Source organism: Poeciliopsis prolifica, unplaced genomic scaffold, assembly GCF_027474105.1.
Source record: "Poeciliopsis prolifica strain line A6 unplaced genomic scaffold, Auburn_PproV2 SCAFFOLD011, whole genome shotgun sequence".
NCBI classification, from domain to species: domain Eukaryota; kingdom Metazoa; phylum Chordata; class Actinopteri; order Cyprinodontiformes; family Poeciliidae; genus Poeciliopsis; species Poeciliopsis prolifica.
Window position 1 is genome coordinate 5,043,581 of NW_026562386.1, and position 27,656 is coordinate 5,071,236.

General features: G+C 36.2%; 1 protein-coding gene across 1 annotated transcript in view; it reads right to left on the bottom strand.

The window, feature by feature from the left end:
* LOC129364073 (CUB and sushi domain-containing protein 1-like) overlaps positions 1-27,656 on the bottom strand; it is a 386,251-nt gene that overhangs the window by 270,310 nt on the left and 88,285 nt on the right. The window contains exon 2 of the mRNA XM_055036496.1: positions 16,862-17,078. Coding sequence (XP_054892471.1) covers positions 16,862-17,078 — 217 coding nt within the window. The remainder of the gene's footprint in view (positions 1-16,861; positions 17,079-27,656) is intronic.

Here is a 27,656-nt window from a genome sequence, read left to right on the forward strand (position 1 = left end):
AGCTACAAAGAAAGTTCAACTAATTAAAGCAAGTTTATTCTATCTTATGACTTTAATATGAAGGTCTTCCCTTGTTCATTTTCAAACAGATGTTCCCGCAAAAACAAGATGCATAGACTTAATACTGAAATGTCCTTAAAAAAATGGAAGGTAACATTTATTTTGATGTTGAATCTGCGTTTTCTGGAACAGTGTAGAGGTTAGCATTTTGTGTCAATACATATTTCCTTTCATTCCTCATAATTATCAAATTTCGTCTTCAAGGTTTGAATCGCAGTTTCAGGTTTTCTGAAGTAAATGGATTTGGCTGTAATCATAGTTCATTAAGACACCACTTTTGAATCGCAAGCTGTCTGAATGGAAATGAGGTGTGAATGCTTCGGTCCTTGAAACTAAAACGTGGATTCTGCTAAAATCAGAGAGCAGGAAGTCCTGTACAACAGGGAACACCAATAAATCTAAATTTAAGTACTGTAGCTTTAGATTTATGGGTAAAAGTAGATTTATTTTAGAGTTGTTACCTTCCATTAAAATGTATCTAATTCAGGTCTTTGTGGAGTTTTTATGGTTTTTCTTCTACGTATATTCACTTCTTGTTTGTTTCCTTTCCACAATCCAAAAGTTAACCACAATCACTGATTCTGAAATCATGAGACGCACATTAAATTAGGAAAACAGATCAGGAGTACATTAAAGTGAATGTGTTTAATGAACCTCAACAAGTTTCTTGAGTCACTTTTTTTGTTATTTGCATTTTCATTCGTTAACTTTCCCTGAAATAAATGAGACATATAAAATCTACAGTCAGGTGTCCCAAATCCTGGAATCTCACCCAACATGTTCTTGATTTTTTTAAGTTTCTTCCCTCATTTGACAAGAAGCACAAATTTCCATCTGTTTATCATCAGCTGTTATTTCTTTGAGTCTTTCTTGCATTTTCTTCCAGCAAATTATGACCTTTGATGACATTTGAAAGATATCGCTAATGAAAGTCAGAAAAAATACAAGTGACAGTACCAAAGTAAATAACCTTCTTAACTTCCACCATTGTTTTTAGATCAATAAAGTTTTTATTTATTAATCTAATGAATGAATGAGTTAATTAAGATCACTTTGTTCAAGATGAGCATGAGCAGTGAGATCTGATCAAGCTTTTTTACAAACACTGTTCCAAAATACCGTATTTTCCAGACTACAAGTCGCAGTTTCTGTCATAGTTATACTCCAGAGCGACTTCTGTGTGAAATTATTAACACATTATTATATCATATCAAATGTTATTTTCACACTACACCACAAGAGGGCGCTCTAGGCCTGTGTTGATAATGTGTGTGGTAGAAGCTACCCCCGGACTTAGCGCAGTTGTTTACAAGTGACACCGAAGATGAAGATTTAGTGATTTGGAGAGACATGGCTGGTTTGGTAAACTTGTTAGCATGTTATTTATGCTGTAGTTATCTGAATAACTCTTCATATGTTATGTTAACATACCAGGCATGTTCTCAGTTCGTTGTTTGTCATGTAACGTTAGCATACCATACAATTATTCAGCCTGTTGTTGCCTCTATTCTATTTTCTTCATTACCTTTCAAGATGACATGTCTGTCATTGGTGTTGGACCTTATCAAATAAATTTCCCCAAAAAATGCGACTTATACTCTGGAGCGACTTATAGTCCGGAAAATACGGTACTCACATTTGGTGAGAACGTGCAATGCCATTGTTCATCTCCAGTGGTTGTGTTCTGCAGTTACATAAACTAATTCAAGTATTTGAAATGAAGGAAATATTGTCAAATCAAGGCACAGCAGAATAAATATTTATAACTGAAAAACATTCCTTCATCCTGTATTTCAAATGGTTTTACATTTTTTTTCTAAACTATTGCCACCTAATCCCAGGCTCATCTTGAAACAAAACGCCTTTTCGTGCTTAAATTAATCAGACAAAACACAATAATGAAAGACAGAACATATTCACAGACTTAAACGGTTTTACTTTTTCTTCTGCCACTGTTTTTAAAATCCTCAGTGTGACTGAGTTTAGACCTCTTGAATGTAACTTCATACTCTCTTTTGACAACATTATCTCTTCTCCTTCATTGCTTCTTCTGAATCCCTCAAACTTGTTTTTTTCTCCATTTCTCTTCCTCTTCTCATTTCCAAGAAGATTGCCCTAAATTTCTTTGAAATTTAAATCGGATTGATACATAAACATTCCTCTATAAACTCCTAAGTCAGTCTGAAAGATAGAAAGTGTGTTCTACTGTAGAACGGCAGAGGAAAAATGAGCCAACTTTGAAACGGGAAAATCTTTATATAAGAAAAAGACAGCACCGGAGAGAAAACTGTCCATCTCGGTGGCTCTTTGTGTGAAGTTGATCCGTCAGCTGTCAATCTTCAGTCACAAATATCTTTAGTTGCTATAGTAACCATACCATCTTCTGCAGGAAAGTAAAAAAAAAAATGCATAATACATTCAAAGTCCAGCCAGGTGCTATGCTGTGCTGCAATTAACCACAGGGCTAAAATTATGCAAAGCAGGCTGAGTCATTGGCAGATATGAGTTTACTTTTGGAAGGACTACACTATTTTTCTCTACTTATCCAAAGAACTTTTCCAAACTGACAAACGGGAGGATGTCAGAAGTGAAGAATAAAATTCAGACAGTAAGAGAAACAAGCAAGCCAACAGGTTTATCTCAAGTGCAGGAAGAATCCTTTCAGTTATCTCACTATTCGCAGGGCATTTCTGTTTTTACGGACATTTGCACACTTAATTATGCAATGGATAAGATCCAGCTGTGTAGCTTTGCGTGCTGTATGATCTATATGGATGCACCTGCTGACAATTTGCACAGTAATAAGGAAAAACCCAGCTAGGTTGAGTTCATCTTATAAGCCTGTGATTAACATCGAGTCTTTCTAAACAAATTAGCAGAAAGAGACAGAGAGAAGCAAGCTAACATGTGTAAACACTCACACACACACACCCCCACACCCACACACACACACACACACACACACACACATACACTCACTACAGAATCTAATGTTCCAATTATCCACAAATGTAGGCCCACACAAGTCAGTTTGACATTTAAATACTCCTACGATATTTTCTTTCCACATCCACCAACATTTATAAATATGGTCATATCTAAGAAATAAACATTTATCTAAAAGAACGGCCTTGTCGTTGTGATTTCCTTCTCAGCAAAGTATGGCACTAGTTAAGATAGTTGACAATATGCTCAAACAATATTCCTATCAAAAATTTACTATGATATTTTAAACAGCAGATGATGGGTTCTCAAACTTGGTAGTCAAAAGTAACACATTTCATTTTTAAATAAAGAAATAATAACAGTGGTAATGAGCACATAGCCAGCAAACACTTCCTGTCTACAGTTGGGGTTTTTTGCACTCTAATTTTAGGAGAATTTTTATCTCACATTTAATTCCACCAAATAAACTGTCTTGCTTAAAAATAAATTAAGAAAATTAAGAGACACTGTAACATTAAAATAAATGAGGTGACATTTATATATACTGACATGACTCTTTATGCAAATTAGCTTCTGCTATAATCCCATAATTGAAAGCAAAGGAGCTAATATTTTAAAAATTAGTTGAATAAACCTTTGGACATACTTTTTATTTTTTCTTCAAATGTATTTTTTTTCTCAAATTCCAAAATTTTGACAGCACTTTTTGAAAACCCTATTTTGCAAGACTTAAGTTTTACTTAGTTTGGCTTTATTTGGTGTAACAGTCTAACATCACTTCAGCTAAAACTCTCATAGCTTAATCATTAATGGCTGTAAAACAATTTCAATGAATTCATGTTTCTTTCTGCTGAGAGCTGACTTAGCTTGCAGAATGGGCAGGCTGACATGAGATCTGGACTTTTATGTGCATTATTTTCACCTACAGTACAAATAATGCAACTTTGTGTGTGTGCGTATGTGTGTGTTTTTGTTTTGCTTTTCTTTTTGTTTTTAATAAGTTTCAGACAGGATCCAGATTTACAGGTATGGAAATTCAGAAAAGTTTTATTAACTCTTTTTCATTTGCATATTGAATTTCACCAGATGTATATATGAAGCACAGGACTAATTGATTGTTTAATGACTCTTTAAACCATGACCTATGTAGGTAGAATGCAGTGTTCTTGAGGGCTTTTATTGTGAATTGGTGCTATATAAAAAAGCCGAACTGAGTTGCATGAATCTTGTGAAGCAAATAGCAAAATTTAAACAACTTGGAGACAAAATAAAACAAGGACAGTTCTGTTATATTGTAATAAATTTAACCAAAACCTAATTAGTACACCCACAACTACTGAGCCACGTAGAGAAATAATAATAATACCAAGACTGTGAAGTATTTTTGTCATATTCAAATAAGAAAAAAGTTTTTAAGATGATTGATATTGATGGTTGTTTAGTACAATTTCTCTGTTTGCTTTCTGTATATATGTTTCCTAGAGAGAGCAGGATTTACGGTAAAAAGGGTTATATAAAACAGAGAGCATCATTTGATATTTGCCTCTCACATCAAAGTGTTTTCCTGTTTGTACATCGATGTTGCTCTTGAAAAAATTTCTTCTTTTGGACCGATTTCAAACTAGCTTTCTAGCAGCCTGCCTCTGCACCTTGATATATCTAAAAACAAACAACCCTTTTTTTCTTTTTCTCCTTTTTGTCTGTATTCTCAGGAAGCGCAGATTCTGTATTATTGTTCAGCAAATACCCTGCGGGGGCAAAAACAGCAGGAGATGTTTCTGGATAAATGCCAGCTCAGATGTTCTGAATTGACAGCCAGCCATTCAGCCAAGTGGTTAGTCAGCCAGTCAACCAGTGTGGAAAGAAGTGCCAGAGGCCTCGCATTGAATGCCTTCAAACGCTACAACAACTTATGATGTATGATTTTTATTTTTCAATGCAAAACATAAATCAACAATTATGCCTGAGGGAAGAGAGAAAGGGAGAGAATTTGTTATTTCTATAGATCTGTTACCTTGTAAAGTCAGAAAATCACAATTTACATGGAACTGATGCAATTTCTGACCAGAGTCTCCAGATGGAAATGAGGATGTTTAATATGATAATATATCCCTCCCTGTAGGAAAGTCACTGATTTTGTTCATTCCACTACAGGTAAATCAGACTGCAGGCCTGTTACACAACCACAGGCTCGTGAAAAATACTGTTCAGAGAGGATGACGACAGTGAGCACAGTGACCTTGTTGGTACCAAAGACAAACATTTTGTGTTGGATTCCAAGTCATCTTTTCATTACAAACACATTATTCAGAATAAAATGTCATTTCTTATTGAACTATTTACCATGTTTATTCCTTTTGCTAAAATGTTCTTTTTCATTATGTCTTCTTGCAATAATCCTAACAATTACTAAACGTGACTGCAAAGCCTGTATTTGAATTGAAGCTATTTAAAGGATTACTTTATTCATTTCCTACTTTGAAAACAGCTGTGACATTAAAAATAAATGGATAGAAACTTTAGCGCTGTCAAAAAATGTTACACCTAGCAACAGGAAAGGCAACACTGAGAAAATAAACATCAATATAATGAAGGTAAGGTCTTTTATTTAAAGTATGATTCATGATGACTGTAAAAAAGTTTATTTGAAAATGTTATGCAGTAAAAACAACAAAAATCACTAAAATGCTGGATGTTGGCCACCTTCTTTGAGCAGAGACAATATAATCCTGATATCCATGTACATTCAACAACCACTCAAGTCAATTGTCACTTTTTAACTACCCTGATAGTCACTGGGTTGAAACCCATGTTCCCTCCAGAATTTATTGTGGTTTCTCAGAAATGTTGGTCCATATTGGCATGATGGCTTCACTCAGTTTTAGCAGTTTTGTCAGCTGCACATCCATGATGTCAATATCCCATTCCACAACATCCCAAACATGTTTTATTGGACTGAGACCTGGTGACTTGACACCATTAGAGTACAGCAAACTTTTTGGTGTTCAGAGAAACCTGCTTGACGTTATTTAAACTTTGACATCCTGGTAGAAAGAGCCATCTGAAGATGGATACTCTGGTCACAAAGGAATAGATATGTTCAGTAGAAACACTTGAGTGTTCTGTGGCATTATTACAAGGCTCAGTTGTTACAATGAGGCCCAAAGTCTGCAGGAAATAATCCCCCACATCGTTACACCATCAACATCCCGGCTGTTGTCTGCATTGATTGTTCAGTCACTTTAAAAGAAATTAGACCTAATCAACATCAGTTTGGTAATTAAATCTGACATAAACTCATGCCAGTCAGACTGCATGTAAAAGCTTCATCTGAAATTGTTCTATAAAGAATTGGTGAGTTTTCTGAGTGAGATTTTGAAACCGCTGCAATTTCCCCTCCTTCAGTCTGATTTCTTCATGCTATATTTGCTGACCCACACTTCCTGCTCTTGCTTCAGTGCCCTTTCACTATCAACCATCAATCATTATGTTCCATCTAAGTGTTAAAACTAAACTGAGTCAGATATTTTGTTGGAAGTAAAACCTCAGTGACAGAACCAAAATTAAATCTGTGGCAAATAATAACCAAGGATGGTAGTTATCCTGGTGTGTGTGTGTGAATATAACATTTTAGTTCATCTCAGGTCAAAGTGGAAACTACCTACCGGTACTGTATACACTTTACAATGTCTTTTTTATGTTTTCCCTCTATTTCATCCTTGCTCTCATGGCATTGCCTAAATCTCAGTTTCTCTTTTTTCTCTCTACCTGGACTTTTTGTTGTTTTTTTTGTTTTTGTTTTTTTTTCATTGCTTCATCTTTGGTTCTGTATCACTCACCCACCTGCTGTCTCTCAGCAGTAACAGGTGTTTGGTGAGGCAGGGAGCCTGCAGATCTAAATGTTCTCATCAGTCCCACCGTCCAGCCCAACAGCTGATCTCAGCATCAGTCCACAGCCTGCTACAGCGACCACAGATCCTTCGAGCCACTTTTATTCTTGACAATAATACAATAAATTTATTTCTGTGCTGGCAAAGTCCTGGCTTTGTTGGAAACAGGAGAATCATTAACAATACCATAAAGAACAGCAAGGGGTCCTTGTGTGCCACATCAACACTATTTATGAAAGGACTTATTGAGCTTCTGAGACTTAATACAGCAGGCATGAACTGGTAGAAACATTATTATAGAATATTTTAATTAAGCCAGAATACCTTTATTATAGGACATTCATACCATTATTATTACTGGGTCTTTTATGTGTGTGAAATTAAGTAACCACAATTATATTTATGTTTCAAATGAAAGAAAAACACAAATTTTATGATATGAAAACATTTTTGGTACAACTAGACAAATTAAGTCTTTTACATATAGAAAAAAAGGAAGATTGAAATACATAGATAATAAAAGTAACATCATTTGTAGCTTAATGAATCAATAAATTCAATCAAAATCTAAATTCAATCAAAATAAACGATTTATTTGCACCTTTTAGCCATATTGTGTAAATCTGATACATAAATTTAAAGAAATTAGAAAGAGAACTGTTAAAACTAACCTTTGTTCTCATTTTTATAAAATATTAATCAATATTAATGTGTTATTGATGAAGTTAAGAGCCGGGTTGGAGGGTCGCATATCTAAAACATAACAGGTTTGAATCCCAGTTGGAGTCTTTCAGTGAGAGGTTTCCTCGCTCTCTGCAAACACATGAGGGTTTTCCCTTTTTCTCTCAAAATGCAAAACCATTCATTTTAGGTTAATTGGTGATTCAAAATTGCCTTAAGGTGTAAGTATTTGCGTGTACGGTGTGTTTCTCTTTGTTGATAATATAATTGCACAATAACAATTTGCTGCATTCCAACAAAAACATCACAAGATGTGTATAAATTGACATATAAAAAGGTGGGCACCCTGCAGAAATAATTACCTGCATAATATACAGGCTCATTTTGCATACTTTTCCTAGAACTGAATGTTTAGATCATAATGAGCATTCATGTGAAAAGGAGAGAGGTGTATTATGTCACCAGAGTAAATGTATAATTTTTTTTCTAACAACCACTGTGGCTCTGTGCTGATTGCAGCTGCCAATCTCCTTAATGCAGCTATCTACACACTTCTTAAAACTTTTCTTTCAAACCTAAAATAGTCTTTGATATTCACAGCATAAGCTTTCACAATTTTTATTTAAGACGTCTTGTGATGAGCACATTCATAATCTTGTTAGCCACTGACGCTGCAGAACTCAGTTGGGTGGGCAAATGAAGGAACAAGAGAATGAAAAAATGCTTATAAGGTATAAATCATGCATCATGCTGAGTTTCAGTGCCTGTTTTAGTCTCTGCAGAACAGTGAAAGTGTACTCAACTTTCTGATGTGTTGGTGACAAGTAGAAGCAGCTTAGAGAATTATCAAAGATACAATAGGACACAGACAGATGGACAGACCTACCAAGCGCAGAGGGACTTAGTTCTACTAGCTTTAGTATCCTCCATCTGTGTGTATGCCACGTGTGTGTGAGTAGGTTTAAGTCCTTCTATGGTCCTGTGTTTCTCTTTTCCTCTGAAGTCCCACCTTCATCCCTCCCCATGTTCTTTCTCACTTTACTTCTCCCCTTCCATACTCCTGGATTAGTTCCATTGCCTGGTTATCTAGCATTGGCCTATTTTCTTCAAAAAGTGTGTCCGTTTTACAGTCACTATAATCTGAGTTGTGTTTGAGCATAAATGCAATTTGCAGCTAGATGTAATCAGTTCAGTTTGGTTTTCCTCTTCCAGAAAAGGTGGTATCTAAACTAGAAATGTTGCATTTTTTATGTGGTTTTTCCTTTGTGCCTTCGGATTTTACTGAAGCTTCAAAGATTTATAGCGAGTAGCTTTTATGTGAGGCCATGTTTGTAACACAGAGAAGAAATAATTGTTTTTGTAGAGCAAAAACAGTTTATTGTTAATTTAGGTAAGATTTATTTACAAAATACTAAATATCAAAACTTATGAATCTGAAAACAAGGCTATATGTTGATGGATTTAGCTGCAACAATATTCTAGTCAATAAATGTTCTCCGATTTAGCTTTGAAATCAACAAAGCTACGATACACTTACTGATGATGGAAATCTACAAACTTGATATAACTTTGAGAGAAAAATTTAAGTAAACAAGAACTTTGCTATTACATAAGCAGGGACATGCTTTTGTCCAACATTAATAAAAACTTATGAATCAAAACTTATGAATCTGAAACCTTGTTCAATTTTATAAATCTAATCAGAAAACATTCAATATTGTCCCTGTTGATTTTAATTCAGGAAGAAAGAAATTGAGGACGGAACAAAGGAAGATTTATTTAAGATTAAGTGATATTTTGGGTTGTTTTAGCACATCACATTTGCAGCTAAAATTTTATTACACCCATTCTGCATTGACTCCTGTCATCTTGGCTTTGACAGATGTTCCCCATTATTAAAAAGGATTTACAAGACTTTGAGGTCACAGACAAGGACAAACAAGTTTTATAACTGATAAATCTTCAAAAGCCATTTAATAAGTTGCCATTCCACTCTTTTGCTCATATTCTTGTTAACCTTTTCTGTTTTGTTTCTTTTTTGTAATCTTGTTTCCCACTTACTGATACCGATCTGAGAGCCAGGTTAAGCGAAACATTTCAAATAAAATACCCCAGAGCATAAAAAAGACTGATGTGAAGCCTGAGAAGAATAAATATAACTAACAATGTAAAAAAAATACCTGAGTTAACTTATTTTAAAAGATCTAAATCCTCAAAATTTAAAAGGAGAAAAAAATGTGTTCTTGTCAGCTCTGTTCCTTAAGGCTGACAGAGGCTAAGCTGTGCTTTGCAATGACAGTAAAAAGCTAAATAAACATTGATTTACCCAAAAAACATTTAACTACAGATAATTCTCATAATTCCTCTACTAGTCAGGAATCCAACACACTACTGAGTGATCCAAGCCCCCATACAAACAACAAGACACAAGGGGAGGCCTCCAAGGTGACCACACACCACCAGTCCCTGCCAAGCCAGCAGCGCCAGGAGCAAAAGAGGGCCATGCTGCAATGTAGCGCCTCCTGCACTCTGTCTCCCTGCCTTTGTGCCTGTTGTTTGCATTAGTGTCTGTGCGATGTGAAATGTCATGAATTCAGGTGTGTCCATCTGAAGTGCATTAAAACTGGGGTTGCCCCAAAACCCGGTGTACCCACAATGGATGCAAGTAATAAATTGGGCCAAGCAAAGCAGGAAAAAAGTAATGCGAGCTTAAATTTAAGATGTATGCCAATAATAAAAGGGAGAGTGCTGATCACAGTGATGCTGCTGTGTATGAAATTTACAGTGTTCTGTATGACACAGAGATGATGCTCATATAACATAAAATGTCAGGTTTTACATATTCCATGCATCTCACTGATGCTAACTTACGACACTGCAGATTTATCATAAGTCATCACAACTAATATTTTAATATGCATGCATAAGTTAATAACTTTAAACTATAACTGCCTCTTTTTCTGTAAGCATCAATACTATGAGGAGATCCCTCTTCCCCAGTTCTACTCTCTATCTTGGACCATATTTTCTGATCCATACAAACTTTCTTAGATAATTAGCCTAGTTGATTATTTTTGTCTGCGCAGGGAAGTCAACCCACACAGCAGGGCTGAGAGTGAACTGCAGCCTCCTTTTTGTAAGGAGTTGGTTTTGGTTAGTTTCTCAGCCCACATGTTTATATGGTCTAGAAATGTGTGTTTCTGTTCAGAGAAACTCAACTGTGCCCACTGCTATCAGGCTTTAATTGTGAGACCCTGGTCAAAATGTTTGTGTGCATCCTTTGGGTTGTGTCCTCATCAACGTCAAACTGGAATGAAGCCAGTGAAGATCTGAAACAAGTGGAATGTAGTTTAACACGTGTCAATACTATGCAAATGGTTTCCCTCTTCCATGCAATAAATTTAATGGTCAAGGATCACCAAATGTTCATGGCTTGTCTGACTACTGAAAATATGTTTTTAAAGTTCTTTCGGAGGTACAATTTATATCACAGAATCTTGATAATAGAGAAAAAACATCCTAAAACCGCCTGAGACCACAGAATAACTGTGGCATCTCCACCCAGAGGCTTAGAATAACCTACTTGACAAGCTCTTTGAAGAACTTGGTGTATGTCTTTATTCAGGTCCAAGAGATTCTGTTTTTTGTTTCTTTTTTTGAGTTACTGAACCAAATAATCCAAAAAATAATTTTGATTTATATATATATATATATATATATATATATAATATATATATATATATATATATTTTTTTTTTTTTTTTTTTTTTTTTTTTTACATTAAAGAACTTTGCTGAAATGGAAAACATGCACACTTGCACACAGACATTCCTGTAACACCATTCGCTTCTCTTATTGTCAAATACACAAGAAAAGGTTGTGCATTGAATACAGTCCTGTCAATATGCCTTTGAAAGAAAAGCATGTTTTCAAATATGTTCTGATCTTGTAACTAGGAACCACCAGTGTACTTTAACAGGTTAAACCTTAGGAGTGATTTCAAACTTCCCATCTATCTATCTATACCTATGTAGAGCAATAGACAAAGAAAGAGTGAGATATTTAGAGAAACACACATAGATCTACATCTATATTTATACATATCTATACAGATATAGAAATGGATGGATAGATGGATGAAGTTTTGTTTCTACTCTAAGACATATAATAGAGGTAATAATGTCTGAGTAAGAGACAAGCTCTTCAGTTTGAGATAAATATTTTCACACTGTTGACATCAGCCATCAGAGTGAGTGGGATGGAGCAGAGTTAGTGCTGCTGACGCACAGCAGGGACTGGTAAGAAGGGGGCACAGATGCAGTGCAACAATTCTTCTATATATGATATTGCAGTGTTTCCCACACAAAATTCTGAGGGCAGTAATACCAGTGACTGCAAAACGAAGACACAGTATATCCCGTGCTTTATGTGCACCTCTGAGCAAAGAAATAAGGCAGCTCCTTAAAGCTTCATTGCACTGTCCATGTCGACAGCTTGACTGGTTGATTTGAGCAAGTCTCACAGCATTCAGAAAGAAGCCAGAAAGGAGGAGGAGGAGGATTTTTTAGCTAACCAACAACTAGAGCTCAGGAAGACAAGTAATGACGAAAGGATAATTGAAATCAGGCCCTACAATGGACATAAATCTAAGCTGGATACAACAAGAGTGTCTGGGCTTTGGAAGCCCAAAGGGCAAAAAGCAAGACTGGTTAGTGGGCTCAACTAGGCAATATGTTACTTATCCCTGCACAGCATTTTGAGACATGAGCTAACATCAACAGAAGAGCTATGTTGAGAAAATAGAGAACCTCTTGCATGAACTAAATAGCTGTGGGAATAGACTTATTGTAACAGCTCACTGCACTTAAGGCAACAAGCAACATAAACACCAGTCTTCTACTATTTTTTTATGTTTTTATTTATTTTCAATTTTTTACATGGAGGACCTAGAGGAACATTTGAAATACATTTAGCATATTCAAAAATGTGTAGGTATCAAATAACTGGCGGCAGATGATGTAAATCATAGCATGGTAAGGTTGCAGCTGGCATCTCCTCTCACTTCATTGCCAAAGCAGTTATCTGCAGCATTTCTTTCCCCTTTCAGTAATGAATTTATAGTTATGTAATGCATATGCTTTATATGCTTTATGTATCTTGATGAGGCTGAGGATACACTCATCAGAAGAAGCAGGAAGAAATAATTTTGTCATGCTCCATCTTTCATCTCTAAACATCAAAACCATCTGTTTTAAGACTCATTAGATAAAATGAACATTTACATCTGGAAAAAAAAGTAATTTCAAAAGTTGAAAAATGTTCAGAGTGCTGCACTGAAGCATATTAAGACATGGCTCTGGAAAGTTGAGTGGAAGAATAACAGGTCGTACAGAAAGATGCATGAAAAACGAGGATAAACAACCTTTTGAGGAGTGGAAAGAAAAGCGAGATTCACAAGGTGTGAAATGTTGGTGGAGTCGGTGCAACAACTGTTGCTTTCCTTATTTTAAGCTGAATCAGAGATCATGTCAGAAGTGTCCCACCTCGGCGAAGGAGGTGGGACAATAGGAGAATAGAATGGGAAAACTTTCAACACATATTTTAAGCATCGTTCTGTTCTCAATGCCAATGACAGCACCTCCTGTTGTTCCACACTTTCTGAAAGGTTACATCTTTGCAGGATATCACGATCTACACTTGTGATTTATGAATTGCCAGAGGCAGCTCAGAGGTGGCTCATCTTTGCAGGTATATGATGGAAATGTTTAGTGAAAGTAGCTAATGGGGTCAAGAGGAACATGAGAGACATCAGACAAAACAATACATGATGAAGGGCTCTTTAAATCAAACTGGGCTTCCTTTAGCCCTCGACAGAAACACAAGCTTATCGCCTTCATTCCACTCCACATTAATGTAGAAATTTATGCAAAAGCGTCCCAAGCACTGTATTGAGGGCACATGCTGTACAGTTTATGACGAACTTTCAGGAGGCCAACATCTTTGCATCAGAACGTTATTTGATTCTTTATCTAAGGTGAAATTTGTCACCACAACAAAAATAATTGAAAAATGAAAAATGGCACTCTGAGTAATGTATCCATATAATAAGAGTTTTACTTTTGTAATTTAATCACTGAAATAAATTAAGCTTCATACCCTGCTCCAATTTGAATTAGATACTGTAACACACATATTTGAAGGGTTACACGCAAACAAATATGAATGACTTTTTATTTTCACTTCTGTCGTTTTATTTTCACATCTCTTCTGTCTTTTTTGTTTTAATAGAAATTAATTTCAGTAACTCAAAGGCTGGACTTTTTAGAAACTACTTTGAAAGTAAGTAAGTGAAGTGGCTAATAAGTTAATGAATCTGTATTGTGTCTCTTGAGACTAAAGAATCTAACGAAATAATCTTGCTGCATCTCAACTAAGTACAAACAAATCCTTTTTTAGTCCTTCTTGTGCCTCTCAAAGGCAGACAGTAGAAAAACACAGCATTTTTAGGACTTCTGTTGAAATAATAACAATACAATTAAACACAGGTTAATAAAATTAGCTTCTGCCACTGTAGATTATGATGAGGAATAAGATATTTTGTTCTCCTACGAGACTGACAAAAATATCACATTGCTTGATGAAAGGCTGCAAACATGCACTGATGCCTGAGAGTCTGTATTTCACTTTCACCATTTTTATTTTTAGTGGAAGAGATGATAATTTGGTTTTTTCTTGCTCTGCCAGTTCACTAGTTTAATTTATTATTGCTAGAAGAATAAATTACAAACAAACTGTTCAAAATATAAATGAGAAAAAAAGGTGATGAAAAACTATATAAGTGCAGGAAAGCAAATGGTGGATTTATTGAAGTAAAGCACACTTCAAAACACTGTCTATAGCCTTGAGTCATGGACAACCTCTGCGTTGATGTAAGCTAATATCTTGCACAAAAATGTCTTTACAGGTTATTCTTCAGCAGTCTACGCCTTTTTGTAACGCAAAACAGAAGACAGAAGACAGGATCACGATCTGATCTTTTTTTTCTTTCAATCGGCAGCAGGACAGGCTATTCTCATCTATTCAGAAAAAAAAATGTCTTTTAAACAATGACACATGACATCGCTGTGAAGTGTTTTCAAGAAAAAAATCTCACTGTACCAGCAGCCTTACACTTGGTGCATTCCCAGCTCATCCCTCCTACACACACAGAGCACTATGAATAAGATATCCTCATTTTACCAGCTCTGTACTGTATATTTTGTTCTCTTTGCCCTTTCTGAAGAAATATTAGAATTCCTACCTCTTTCGCCAAGCAGGAGTGCTGCCCATTCATCAAAACCTCACAGATCCCTGAGCATTTTGGTTGATCATCAGACGAAACAACAAAATCTTTACGTTTTTTACATAGTGGTGAAAATAAATTTTCAACATGCAAAACAAAATGACCTGAACTGCTGTAGTGACTCCATATCATAGTGCATGCTGCATATGCTTTCATGCTGAGTCCTTGGTTATAGAATTCAACTTGTTTCATTTTTACTTTGGATGGTTTTCACAGTCAATGGGTTTCTTCAATAAAATATTCACTTTAAAATCAATCAAAAATTGTGAAATGTTTGGTTTTTCTTTGGACTGAGGATACGTAAGAATAATTATACAAAAGAGCTTAAATGAAATTCCCTGTAGTTTTACAGGGCAGTTTTAAAACAAGGTCAAACAATGTCAGGTTAATTGATCTCTCTTCAGGTCAGTGTGTGTGCATGCATGATTGTTCATCCTGTCTGTCTCTGTGTTGCCCTGCGATGGACTGGTGACCCCGTCTCTCGCCTCTGGACAGGTGGTGACAGGCACCAGAATCCTCCTGCGTATGGCAATGGATAGATGGGTCTGTGTGCATTAGTGACAGTTTTGGGTGAATCTGTAAACCAGGGGACCCCAAAGCCGGTCCTCGAGGGCCGGCATCCTGCATGTTTTAGTTCTCTCCTTGGTGGTAGTGACAAGCTTTTCAGAATGTCAATGTACTTCTTTGGCCTCCAATGAGCCATCATTTGATGCAGGTGCGTTAAATCAGGAAGGGTGCCGGCCCTCGAGGACCCACTGTGGGGACCCCTGGTGTAAACTGTTAAATAGAGGAGTTTCCATTCTCCTATTGGACTCAGTTTGGGCATTTCTGTTATGTCCATTGTCCTCACTCATGTAATAAACATCTTAATCCATTAAAAATAATTCCCGCCATACCTGTAATCAGGCAAAATGTATGAAAAGATGATCACAAAAATATCAATTGTCTTACACTTAGTGCTTATTTTATTTTAACAATGTTACCGACATTATCAGTTTTAATATTTGTAATCTTCATCCTTTCATGATTTCCGCTGGAGTTATTTGACTCCCTGTTTTAAATTTATCTCAAAAGGAAAGTGGATCCAACACCGAGGAGTGGATATTGAGTTTGCAAATTATTCAGTGATTTTTTATAGTCAACAGAAACTCATTGATATGGAGCCTGTTGAATATTATAAGTTAATCAAGACAAACAGTTGGTGTCCCTTAGCTATAACTTTGTAATTTTTTTTTTTAAACAATGCTAAATTAGTTCTGAAAAACTGCAAAATGATATGATTCTAATCATCTTGCAGCTTGAGGGAGTAATTGCAATCAGTCTGCTTTTAGTAACACAATAAGAGGAATCATAATTGAGTTCATAATTGATACTAAAAAGCTATAATTTCTTCTTCAAATAAATATTAACAATGTTACCAAACTCTTAAGATCAGAGAGTATTTTGAGGCTGCAGGCTGTGTCACACTGATGCTGCACAGCTTGAAGGGTGTTGGTCTGAAACTCACTTTGAGCATTTTGTGTGTGGAGTTGACATTAATGAGTTATGTTTTATCCAAAAGGAGTGACACTACAATTGCAAAAGCAGCAGACATCCCTCTTTCTTTCTCTGGCCCCGGCAAGTCAGAATGCAGTAAATTATCTAAATTCTTAAGCAGGATAAATACATTGGAGTTCTGCTCCTAAAATAGTTTCCCTTCTCACAGCAGTAAACTGGACGTGCCAATTCCCCATTCAATAGATGTGCAAAAACCAGAAAATATACTTCTAAACTGATGTTTGTGCGATCTCCGTCCTTTCTAATGTCACACTAGGACCAAGCAGAAGTTGGACAAATTTGTAGGATAAACTCCAGATGCAGTCCATAGTTTATAAAGCACAAAGGAGGAAGGACAGAAAACAGCGGCAAGGACGAAGGCAAAAATATCAAAATAATTTCAAACCTCATTTTTAAGTTGCCAGGCGAAGGTTGTCCATCATAGACGGATACAATATCAAAGTCTTCCTCCAGTGCCAGCGTAACAAAGGTTAGCTGTATTCGGTTCCTCTCCCCTGTTATTATCAGCCATGTACAGTTGGCGTAGTTGGGATAACCATGGGGAAAACCAGGAGACTCTATGGTTCCATTCAGGCCTTGGACTACACCACCACAGGAATCAGCTGGAAGAGAGAAATCAGAACAAATATTAGGAATATTTGAGGGAAACAATTTTTCTACAACACAATACAGAGTCTAGAAATATCCTCATAGTGGTCTAAATTTATTAGAACAGACTGAAGATTAGATATATATCCTTCTTTTTTTGCAAAAATGTCAATTGAATTTCACAGAAAAGAACTGAGCAGAGTTTAATACGTAGTGAATTTAATATTTACAAAGATATATAGACCTTTTTCACAAAATATATGAATCCAACTTTATCAGTTTTAAACATCAATGTTTAATTGAATATCACTAAAACTATCACTTGTGAAATTTTACAAAATATAATATTTTTTTAAGAAGTCACTTGCAACTTAAGACAGAAATTAATTGTACTGAAGGCAAAAGTACGACACATTCCTCTGAAACGCAGTCTAGAATAAGTTGACAGTGTGGGAAAACAAAAGGTGTCACACTGTGACACGCTGTGCCTCAAGTCTTTGAGGTTTTATTCTCCTCTTTCCCCATATCAACAACCCCTTAAAGCACTTTTCCCTCCATTCTCCATTTTTTTCAGTTCTGCTACTTTCTTCTCATGAACACTCTAAATAGACTTCCATCTGAAGTATAAACGGAGGAGCACGTTGCACACAGTGTGTGTGAGGAAATCCAACATAAAACCCAGCAGTAATTGCATCTGAGATAGTGATGACTATTGATCTAATAACCTGGGGTCAGGGAGAAAACACCTTTCTTTACTCCCACACTCAGATATTTTGTGCACTCAAGGGGTGACAATCAGCTTGGTCACAACCCAGTATCAGAAATGCAATGAAACCCACCAGCTCCTTTAAAAACCTAACGCAATGCAATATCATTTATGAAGATTGCCCACTGAAGTTCATTACATATTTTGTTTATAGTCAAGTCATATAGTCCTTATAGACAAGTCCTGTCACAATGAGAAATAAATCAATTAATAGCATAATAAATTAAAACTAACTAAATTCTATTTACATGATTTATAATTTTTCCCTTTCTACCAAAAGCTGGAAGATAAAAATCTTAAGTCTGGTGCTTTGGTCTCAACCCGCCCTTTTTTGAAGGAAAATTTTCTTCTTACTTCCTGTTATTTGTTGTTTCTGTTGTTTTGTTAATTTATTTAGCATATTTTAAACATCTGTTAAATATTCATTAGAATTTACTGATCTTTGAGAATGTATTCTTGCATTGTTATGCCATTAGCACTATATTACTTAAAAATGATCTCAAAGCAACATTATTGTTTACTGCAATGACTTCTTAGACAATTTATCATCCAGCAAAATTTGTTTTTGTAACAGCCCAAAAATTTGAAAGATTTGAAAAATGCATTTAAATTGTTCTCAGAAAGAAAGAAAGAAAGGAGGGAGGGAAGGAAAACGAGATGGACGGACGGACTGATAGATGACATATCCACCCCTCACCCACCAGCCGCTTAAGTACCAGTTCCCCTGCAGCCCAACATCTATAAGCGTGTGCTGCAATGGATAAATTTTGGAGCATCAATGCACCTGCTTTTATGGGCTTTGGAGTGAAAATAGGAGACATTTTATATTTTTTTCTGTCTTTCTTCATCAAACAGGATGAAAACAATGATGACCGTAACAAAACAGATGTTCCCATTGGTGTGAAATGGCACAAAATCCACAGAAGCCCAAAAATACACAAGCTACTGATCTCTATACACAAGCTAAAACGGACAAGCTGCCATTTACAGGAAAGCATCTATACATATGTGTCCTCACAAGCACATACACGAACTTCAAGCCATCTGGAGTGTCCAGATTAATTTCAGATTGTTCTCCGCTGTCTTTCCGACCCAATTCACCTCTCTCCCCTGTAGTCGTATTTGTGTTCGTCTCTCGTTCTGCCTTCAGTTGTCTCGCTTTAGTTTTGCCATCCCTTCCGCTGCTTGATCCCCCTCTGCCTCCTCTTGAGCAGATGGGATAAGCAGAAATCAGCAGACACTTGCAGCAAGCCATATTGTAGCACCATACTTAGGGGATTTTAAGAAGTCCATTGCTTAGCTTCTAAGTAAATCTAGCATCAAGCTCTTCTCCTGTTTTTTGGGTTTTCTTCAGATGTTTCGTGAGTATAATTTTTTTAGCACTTCTCGGCATCACCAATGTCAACTTGTTGCAGCTGAAGAAAGTCTTTCATGTCTGGATTTAAGAACCCTTATTAGTAAAGAGACGGCATGGACTGATTTCTAGTTTCAGGTTGCAAAATAGTTTTAAAAAGTTATGATTTCAAACAAAAATTGCATCAGAGCCTTCCAGTGGTTCATCTTCATTCCAATAAAATCCTAGAGACATTCCAGTATTTTTACCTGCTCTCTCTTGTAGCTGCAAGCTACAAGAGAGTCAGTGGGGAGGTAAACTGTCTGGAAATACTGTATTTTTTGGTTGTAAAATCAAAGATTTGTTTTGACTACCAGAGGAGCACAGTCCCCCCACTCTTTAGTTAATACAAAATTGAGAAATATACTGCCAATTTTCTACAAGTTAGGATATCTGTCAAATAAATAAATAGCCTACCTGCCACTGAGAAAGGTGATTAATTTATACAGCATGTGTTTACTTTGTCTCCAACTTTACTTTACAAAAAGTTAAATCTCATCTTCGAACAAAAATGCCATATTCTGTACAATATGGATGTTTTCTTTGGAACTATTTAGCTATATCTTCCTTTTGTTTATTCATCCACTTTACACATTAATTGTTAAAGTAATATAAATGTCTTCAAAAACATTAACACATCAACACTGTCTTCAAATATCTTGTAAGTCCTAAAGATTTATATCAAATTTAAAACAATTATCTTAAAAAATAGGTGAGCAAAAGCAATAATAGCATTATTTTTGGCAGCAATTGGGTCATCTTATAAATGTATAGCTCACTACTCTCTTGTAAATGAGATTTTTATCTTCCTCATCCTATAAAGTTTACAAACACACGTCATCATTCAACACACAATTTCACAGTATAAAACTAATCAACTGCTATTTGTATGACGAGATAATTTGTGCCATCTTTTCCACGACTTAAAAAATCTAATAAAAATGTTATGCAGAGGCAACCATGAAGCACCTGCTGATGGAGGCCACCGACCAGTTAATGGTTGGTGACCTTCCACCTGGTAAACAGCAAGCCATAAACAAGCCCAATTTTAACCTTCTCTGGCCAGAATAGACACACTCTGCTGTTTGAATCATTACAATTCGGCTAGTAACTTGTTGAGAAAATGATCTGAATAAAAGTCTGCACACATTTTGTCTGATGACGTGTTACAGTCATAAAATAGATGAAGAAATTGTATAGGCGTTCAAATGTTTTATCCTCTCTCAGTAGTTTATATTTTCTACCTCATATGCCCCTTTTCTTTTTATAATATTAAATATCAGATGAATAAAAATTTTTTGTCCAAGTTTAGTTGCCCTTGGACAGCAACTAAACTGTCCAACTGCAGTTTAGTTGCTGCACTTGGACAAAATAGTCCTTCTAAGCTATTAGCAGGTAAGAAAGAGAGAAAGGATAGGTGCTCAATGTGAGTGACAAACAATCTTTGTGTCTGAATGATGAGTGTGAAACAGCCACTCCAATCACATGCAGATGAAAGTGTGCTGTCATTAGCACATGGACACTCAAACTGCAGACATGAATTTATATACAGCATAAGATCTGTACCAGTTTTCACAAAAACAAAGGGCTAAATACCATCTCTGTTCCACTTATTCTGGTTAGATCGATTGACATGCAACAGCTGCAATTTTGGACCCAACAGACAGACACCCAACATTGTATTGTGAAAGGAGGTTCATAAGCAGTAGATAAAAATATATAACTAATCTCTGAGTTGAGCCTTGAACACATTTTCTTTTGCTTTATCGATATACGGGCAATGGGGAGTTGGTCTTCTTGAGAAGATGCCCCTGATGTTCTATGGAGAGAAGGGAGCCTTGCTAGCATGACTTCTGAGAGACGGCACAGCATGTCATCCTGAATTTTATGTTTTTAGTTTAATTGTTTAGAAAGTAGAGAGGCCTGCCCAAATAGCCATTCATGCAAAAACCACCACCAGTCAGCAAACAAACCAAAGCTTTTGCACTCAACACAAGTTAATAAAAATAACTTCTGTTCAACAACTCTTACTAGCTATATGTGGTATCTACAAAGAGTTTTTGGATTAATCTACATTTCATGGAGGCTGTTAAATTTCTGTTGCTGAGATAAAGCAAAAGAGGTGAGATGCCCGAATAGAACCTGACCACAAGGTCCCCCGACTCATAAATCAAACGCTTGCCTCTTCTTTCCACAGTGTCCTGGGCCACAAATCAAATGCATCTTTCTAAGTCACGCAGTGGAGAACTATTGACTGCAGTGATTCAATACTGGCAATGAAAAAGTAGCGAGGAGAGGACAGGACATGAGAGGAAAGGAATCTGCTGTCTGTTTTTCTGGTGCCATTGTTTTATCTTCCTCATCCCCTCAATAAACCCATCCCCCTTCTTTTGTCTAAACTCCATCCTTGTTTTCATTATCTGAGTCAAAATCATTGTTTTTGTCCCATGTTATGTTTATCTGTGCCTCCCATGCCCCTCCATTTCCCCACTCAATCTATCTGTCCCCATCCAAGCCCCTGACCACACTTGACTCTTTATTACACCCATATTATCACCATCTTTATTTCAATGCATCGCTTCCTGCTTGCTGCTCAGTGTCTCCATCTCCATTCCCCCTGTTGTTGTCGTCCCTCCCCTCCTCTTCCTACCTTTGTCCTGCTCATCCCCTTATCCCTCCAGTTCTCCCTGCATTCTACTTTCACCACAATTATCTCTGTATTAGTCTCATCGCATCTCTCCCTAAGTGTCATTATGTTTCCTCCTCGCTGCCTTGCTATTATTATCTCTATGTCATATTGCCTCGCTCCCGGTGTCATTATATCTTTCTCCTGTGTTTCCTCTCTTATCCTGCTAGTTTTGAGTTGTTTTTATTCCACCCACTCACCTGCTATATTTATCACACAATGAACAAATACCACAACCTCTCTCTGTCTGTCTTTTTCTCCAATTCTAGCACTTGCACTCTCTGACAGTCCACTGTCAAACTGTTTAAAACGTGGGCAACTGCAGTTTGATTTGGGGCATTGAGGGTGTTCACCTGGGATAAAAGCAGGTCTTCACATTCTAATATCAGTGTGACCTAGACTAAAAAAAGTTTGAGAATATATTACTTTACAGACAATTACAGGTAAAAACAATAGGTAGCTTTAAAGCATAAGTTCACAATTTCTCCTTTGTTTGATGGAATATCAGAGTGTAAATAGTGTGAGATCTTTGATAAACCCTCCTAAGGTTAATGTTGGTGAAACTAAACTTATAAACTTTTTGTCTCCCCAAAGCAAGCTGCATTTCTTTGTAAAAAAAAAAAAAAAAAAAAAAAAAAAAAAAAAAAAAAAAAAAACATGCATGGGTTTTCAACCTCTGTCATTCTCTGGTTGACAGATTTTAACTCTGTTCCAGTGTGAATTAAATGTTTAATTCAGGACGTGTAATCTATTTAAAGGTGTCATTGTGCTATTTTGTCTAAAATAAATCTCTATTGTTCATGCAAAGTTCTTAATTATAAAAAATAAAAACAAACTATTTTTGTTATTTTTAATGTTTTTGTAAATCTCTTAACATTTTCTGCTTTATAAAAGAAGAATTTAGATTTGAACATTTTAATCACTAATGGTGCTACAGTTGCATGCTATGTGGTGCTGTAAAAATAACTTGTGTACTGAATCGACTTGCCGGTCTGTCCACAGCCAGATCGAAGTTCAGAGTTTGAAGTCAGCAGATCTATGTCACTAAAGACTTCCACACCCCTTGTGAACTTTAACGCTCTCATTGGGGGTACAGGCCTCCCTGGTCGGAAATTAGCTGAATTATTATTTATGTTTTTGTTTCTTCATCTTAAGCGCATGATTTATAACTCAAAAAAAAGTGTCATTTGATCACTGGGCCGCTGTTAATGGATCTACAGTAGGTGGTAGTTGGGTGAGGGAGAAAGTCTGTGTTTTCACCAGCAACATGATAAGCTTTTGATATCAAGAGTCATTTATCATGCTCAGTTTGACTCATCCCCATACACACAAAAAGGACACGTACAAAGAGTGGCCCCAAAAGAATCAAGGCTACCTCGGGAGTAAATCCCAAACACTGTCACCATGGAATAGGGGTTGCTGTCTGAGATAGCAAAGATTGGTGAGGATTGATGATGTGTGAGTGTGTGTGTGTGGCCTTGTTTTTGAAACAGTGTAAGGACCATTTTGCTAACAAATACTATTCTTATGCCCAAACCGCATAAGAAAAAGGTTTGAATTAAATTTGTTAGGTTTAGTGTTAGGCATATACTAGTAATAGTTAGCTTTAGGGTAAAAGTTATGCTATGTAAATAAATGAAATGATGAATTGAAGTCAATGCAATCCTCATGCAGATATAAAGATATAAAATAAATGTTTGTGTGTCTGCATGTGTGTGCAAAACTGTTTGTTTTGCACACATAATTTAAGTCAAAGAACAATGTTATAAGATGGAAGTAAAAAACAAATCTATAACTTTTTAATAGCTTGACACAATGAATGACAGAGGTGATACCAGAAAATTTTACCCAACTAAGAGAAGCATTACTTTGTTAGCTCTTTGCTAAAGTAGTCATCCAAATAACTACTCAAGAGTAAAAAAGGATTTCAAACAAGGTGCACTTGAGTACTAACTGATAACATCATGAAAGCTTCTGCAGACACAAGCCATCTTACTTTTTAATGTGCTCTATATAGCTGGAGAAAATTTTGATCTACTCTAGGATGTAGCAGTTTTGGATGCAGAGAAATGATGTAAGAACCACAGGATAAAAGAGGAGAATAAAAATTACAGGTTCCAACACCATGGTACACTTTGAAACCAATAACTGACTTATGTTTAGTTCTCATTTTAAGAGTCATTTGCCATTTCTATTTCTGTAAAGTCAAACATTATTGATCCATTTGGCAATGTCACTTTTAAAGCTCTATAACAAGCCAGGGACAGTGTGCTGCTTCCCATTTCATTTGATCCTTAAATTCATGATTGTTAAGCCGCATGTGGGCAGCCAAAACCAGTCTAATCGCTGAATTTATGTTACATTATTAGCACTTTGAGTAATGTCATCTTTAATTTGAGGTAGTGTGTCTTGCGGTTTCTGATTAAAAAGTCACACTTTTTGGAGTGTTTTTATCCCTCAGCAACTCCTTGTTGAAATACTTAACTTTATAGCTGCTCTGTGCTCCACCATGTTTACCAGCTATTCTATAACGTTGTCTGTATGTCATAAAAAGGTGTGTCCTTGAAAACAGCTGCCTATGGCTGCTGGAGATGACACCATGAGAGCAAGTAACTGTGAAGCATAGCAGTAAAAATGCTGGCCTCAGTGCTAACAATGACCTAATAAATGCTATTGAGGAAAAACTTTAGAGCCAAGCAGAGATTCCCTGAGTTCCTGTGCAACATTGTGAATATAGAAGCAAAGAAAAGAAGATTGACAAAAACATATGAATAATTTTTAGTAATCTGAAAGTATCCCCTTTATTTTTTGATGGTTGAATGAGCCAGGTCTCACAGACTTCTCCATCTTGTGGGGATCCGTATTGGAGCCAGTAAAGGTTAGCCCATCCAGAGCCATGAAACTAAATTAGATGTGACAGTAAAAATCACTGATTCCCAACAGCATTTTTTAGTGAGAGGTTGTATTTACCTTATTGTGGAGATAAGCTTTTAAATTCCTCTGTAAGCTTCAAGCTTCAAAGGTTGACCTATAAATACGCCGCACGCACATACGGTCCAAACGCACACACTCCAGCAGAAATTCTGCCGCTCGAGGAGGGGTGGGAATATCAAATTCATGAACTCAGCAATCTGCCGAACATGTGTTAAAGCAAGACAAACAAAATGGGTGCAGTGAGCAAGTGGCGGTAAGCAATCCTCTGTATGTTTGTGAAACGTGTGTATGTTTCTGTGCAGACACGTGGCCTTGGATGCATAAGGAGCGTATCTGTGATGAACTGTGCTACAATGTTGAGTTGTTCTAATATACTATAAGCTACAACTAATGGTCAACAGTGGGTCAATCTGTTATTGCTGACAGAATACAAACACAGCACTGAAGACTCCTACAATTTCGCTTCAGCGTTTCCTTTCATCTGTATTCTTTGTTTTGTTTTTTCCTGTTTTTTTTTTCTCTCCCCTCATACCATCTTTAATCTTCTCCCCTTCTCTACAAAGATATTTTCTCTGACAGTTGAAATCAATCGCTTGTTTCATCTGACAATAACAACGCTTTTTGCTGCAAACAGTCAAACAAATGAAAGCAATTCTCTTGCCTAATCCCGATGACAAGAAGCAAGGGCTATTTCCTCTCTTCTAAATAAAAACAAGTTGCTGATCTTCTTTTCCATCAAAGAGAACAGGCTTGCTTTGGCTTAAATAAATCTTAATAGCTTTTCTCAAAATTTTAATTGGAATTGTTTGAAGTGAAGTTCAGTGTTTTCGTATTAAAGCATAGTGTTCAGCTTTGATTTTTCAAGGCAGAACGAACATTTCCATATGCATTTTAGTTTTTTTATTTACAATATCTTGATACTCAGCAGAAAGAAGGACCATAATAAAGAATATAAAAGATGGTAAAGCAGCTTAACCTGGTGATTATATTTAACATTTTTTAAAATAAATGTTCTGTCAATATGTCACAAAAGATCATGTGAAGACACGTCAAAGAATTAAGATGTTTGTGCCTGAATAGGGCTCTATTTGCAGTCATGACATGCACATTACAGAGGAAAAAAATTAAAATCAAATTACATCTTCTCAGAGGAATCAGAAACACTGTAGTCAGGTGTTTTTCTTTATAATTTTACAATTCATAGCATAAATTCTAGTATTCTGACTATTAAAATGGGGTTTTCAAAAGTATTCATCCCCCTTTCCTCTTTTTCATTTTCTTGATGTTACAATCACAAACCCCAGAATATTCTTGTTGTGATTTGTGACATATTAAAAATGTATCATGCTATTGCCTCTTAAATTATAACAAATATTAGTCAAAATGTTTTTGCATGGATTCCCATTCAGCTCCGTTTATTTTCTGGTCTGAATGGAAAGCGCTGTGTGTAGGATCACAATACCCTCAACACAGTCCACCATGAAACACGGGGACGGCAGCATCATCCTTTGGGGACAGAAAGACTAGCTCAGAGTTCAAAGAAAAGTAGATGGTGCCAAGTACAGAGCAATCTGAGAAATATAAAACTTTGTTGAAATTTGAAGACAAATGATGACTGGCATTATGATCCAACCTAAAGAAAACTTGATTTATATTTCAATCGGTCTCTGAATGTGAAAACCTGGAAGAGTTTCCCCTTTAAAATTGGGAAACCGTCAATGCAACCCTTTTGGACCTAAATAGTGATATTTCAATTTAAAGGCTTCAGTTCGTTATGTTTTACAAAGAAGCTACTATGGCAGATATCATACTTTTAATCCTGAATTATAAAGCCTTAACCACAATGAATTGTTTCTAAACTGATGACTGGCTTTAAGTAATGCAGCTGTAAATACTTCAACTTACTTTATCCAGTGAAATAAATTGCCCTCTGTCACTTCTACTATTTACCTAATCTGTTACGCCTGCAGTGCCTCTATATTTTACAACCCTAGCCAAGCTTTAATAAAGGCATTGGGGTTTTTTTCCCTCTTTTTTTTCCTGTTTAGGCCTCAAGAGTTTATTGCACATTATAGATTTTTGTGTTAGCTTTGTATATCAGAGAAGGACAGACAAGAAAGTGAAAGAGCGATTAGAGCAACAAATGGATGCAATGCTTTCACACGGGCAGAAAACCACAATTTCTGCTTGAGCTGTCCAAGTGTCCACTAGATTTATGAACATGCAGCCATACATGTTCAAATCAAATTTTCACAAAATAATTTGCTGCAAAGGAACATGTTTTTTTATAATAAAAAAAACTTGCATGTCTTTCAAATGCAAAAACTTGCTTCCAAATACACTAAGGAACAAAAAAAAAAAACAGTGTAAATGTTTATGCTAAAATGATACCTAGACATGAACCATACAGCGGATTTGTATATCTTATGAAGAACCATGGTTTCGTTCATGCCAAGCTTACGTGCAGCAGCTCTATTTCCCTCCTGCACTGCCAGATCTTTGGCCTTCAACTTTAAAGCTGCATCTCCTTCATGCCTGCTGCCATCTTGTGCTTGTTCTAAATGAAAATTTGTACTTTCTTCTTTGATTTCCAGTTTTGACTTCCCATGATTCATTTCCTGCTAAGGAGCCCCCTGGTGGTTGAAAAAAATCCACAGAAAAGCTGCACCAGGCTATAAACTGCATGGTTCAAAGTGTAGGAAAAAAGTCTGAAATATATGGTATCTACAAACAGAAAAATGTTAAATTATTTTCCGTAATGAAAAAGTATGTTTGTTTTTTTTAGGGCTGTTTTTCTGCTACTGCAAAGTAAC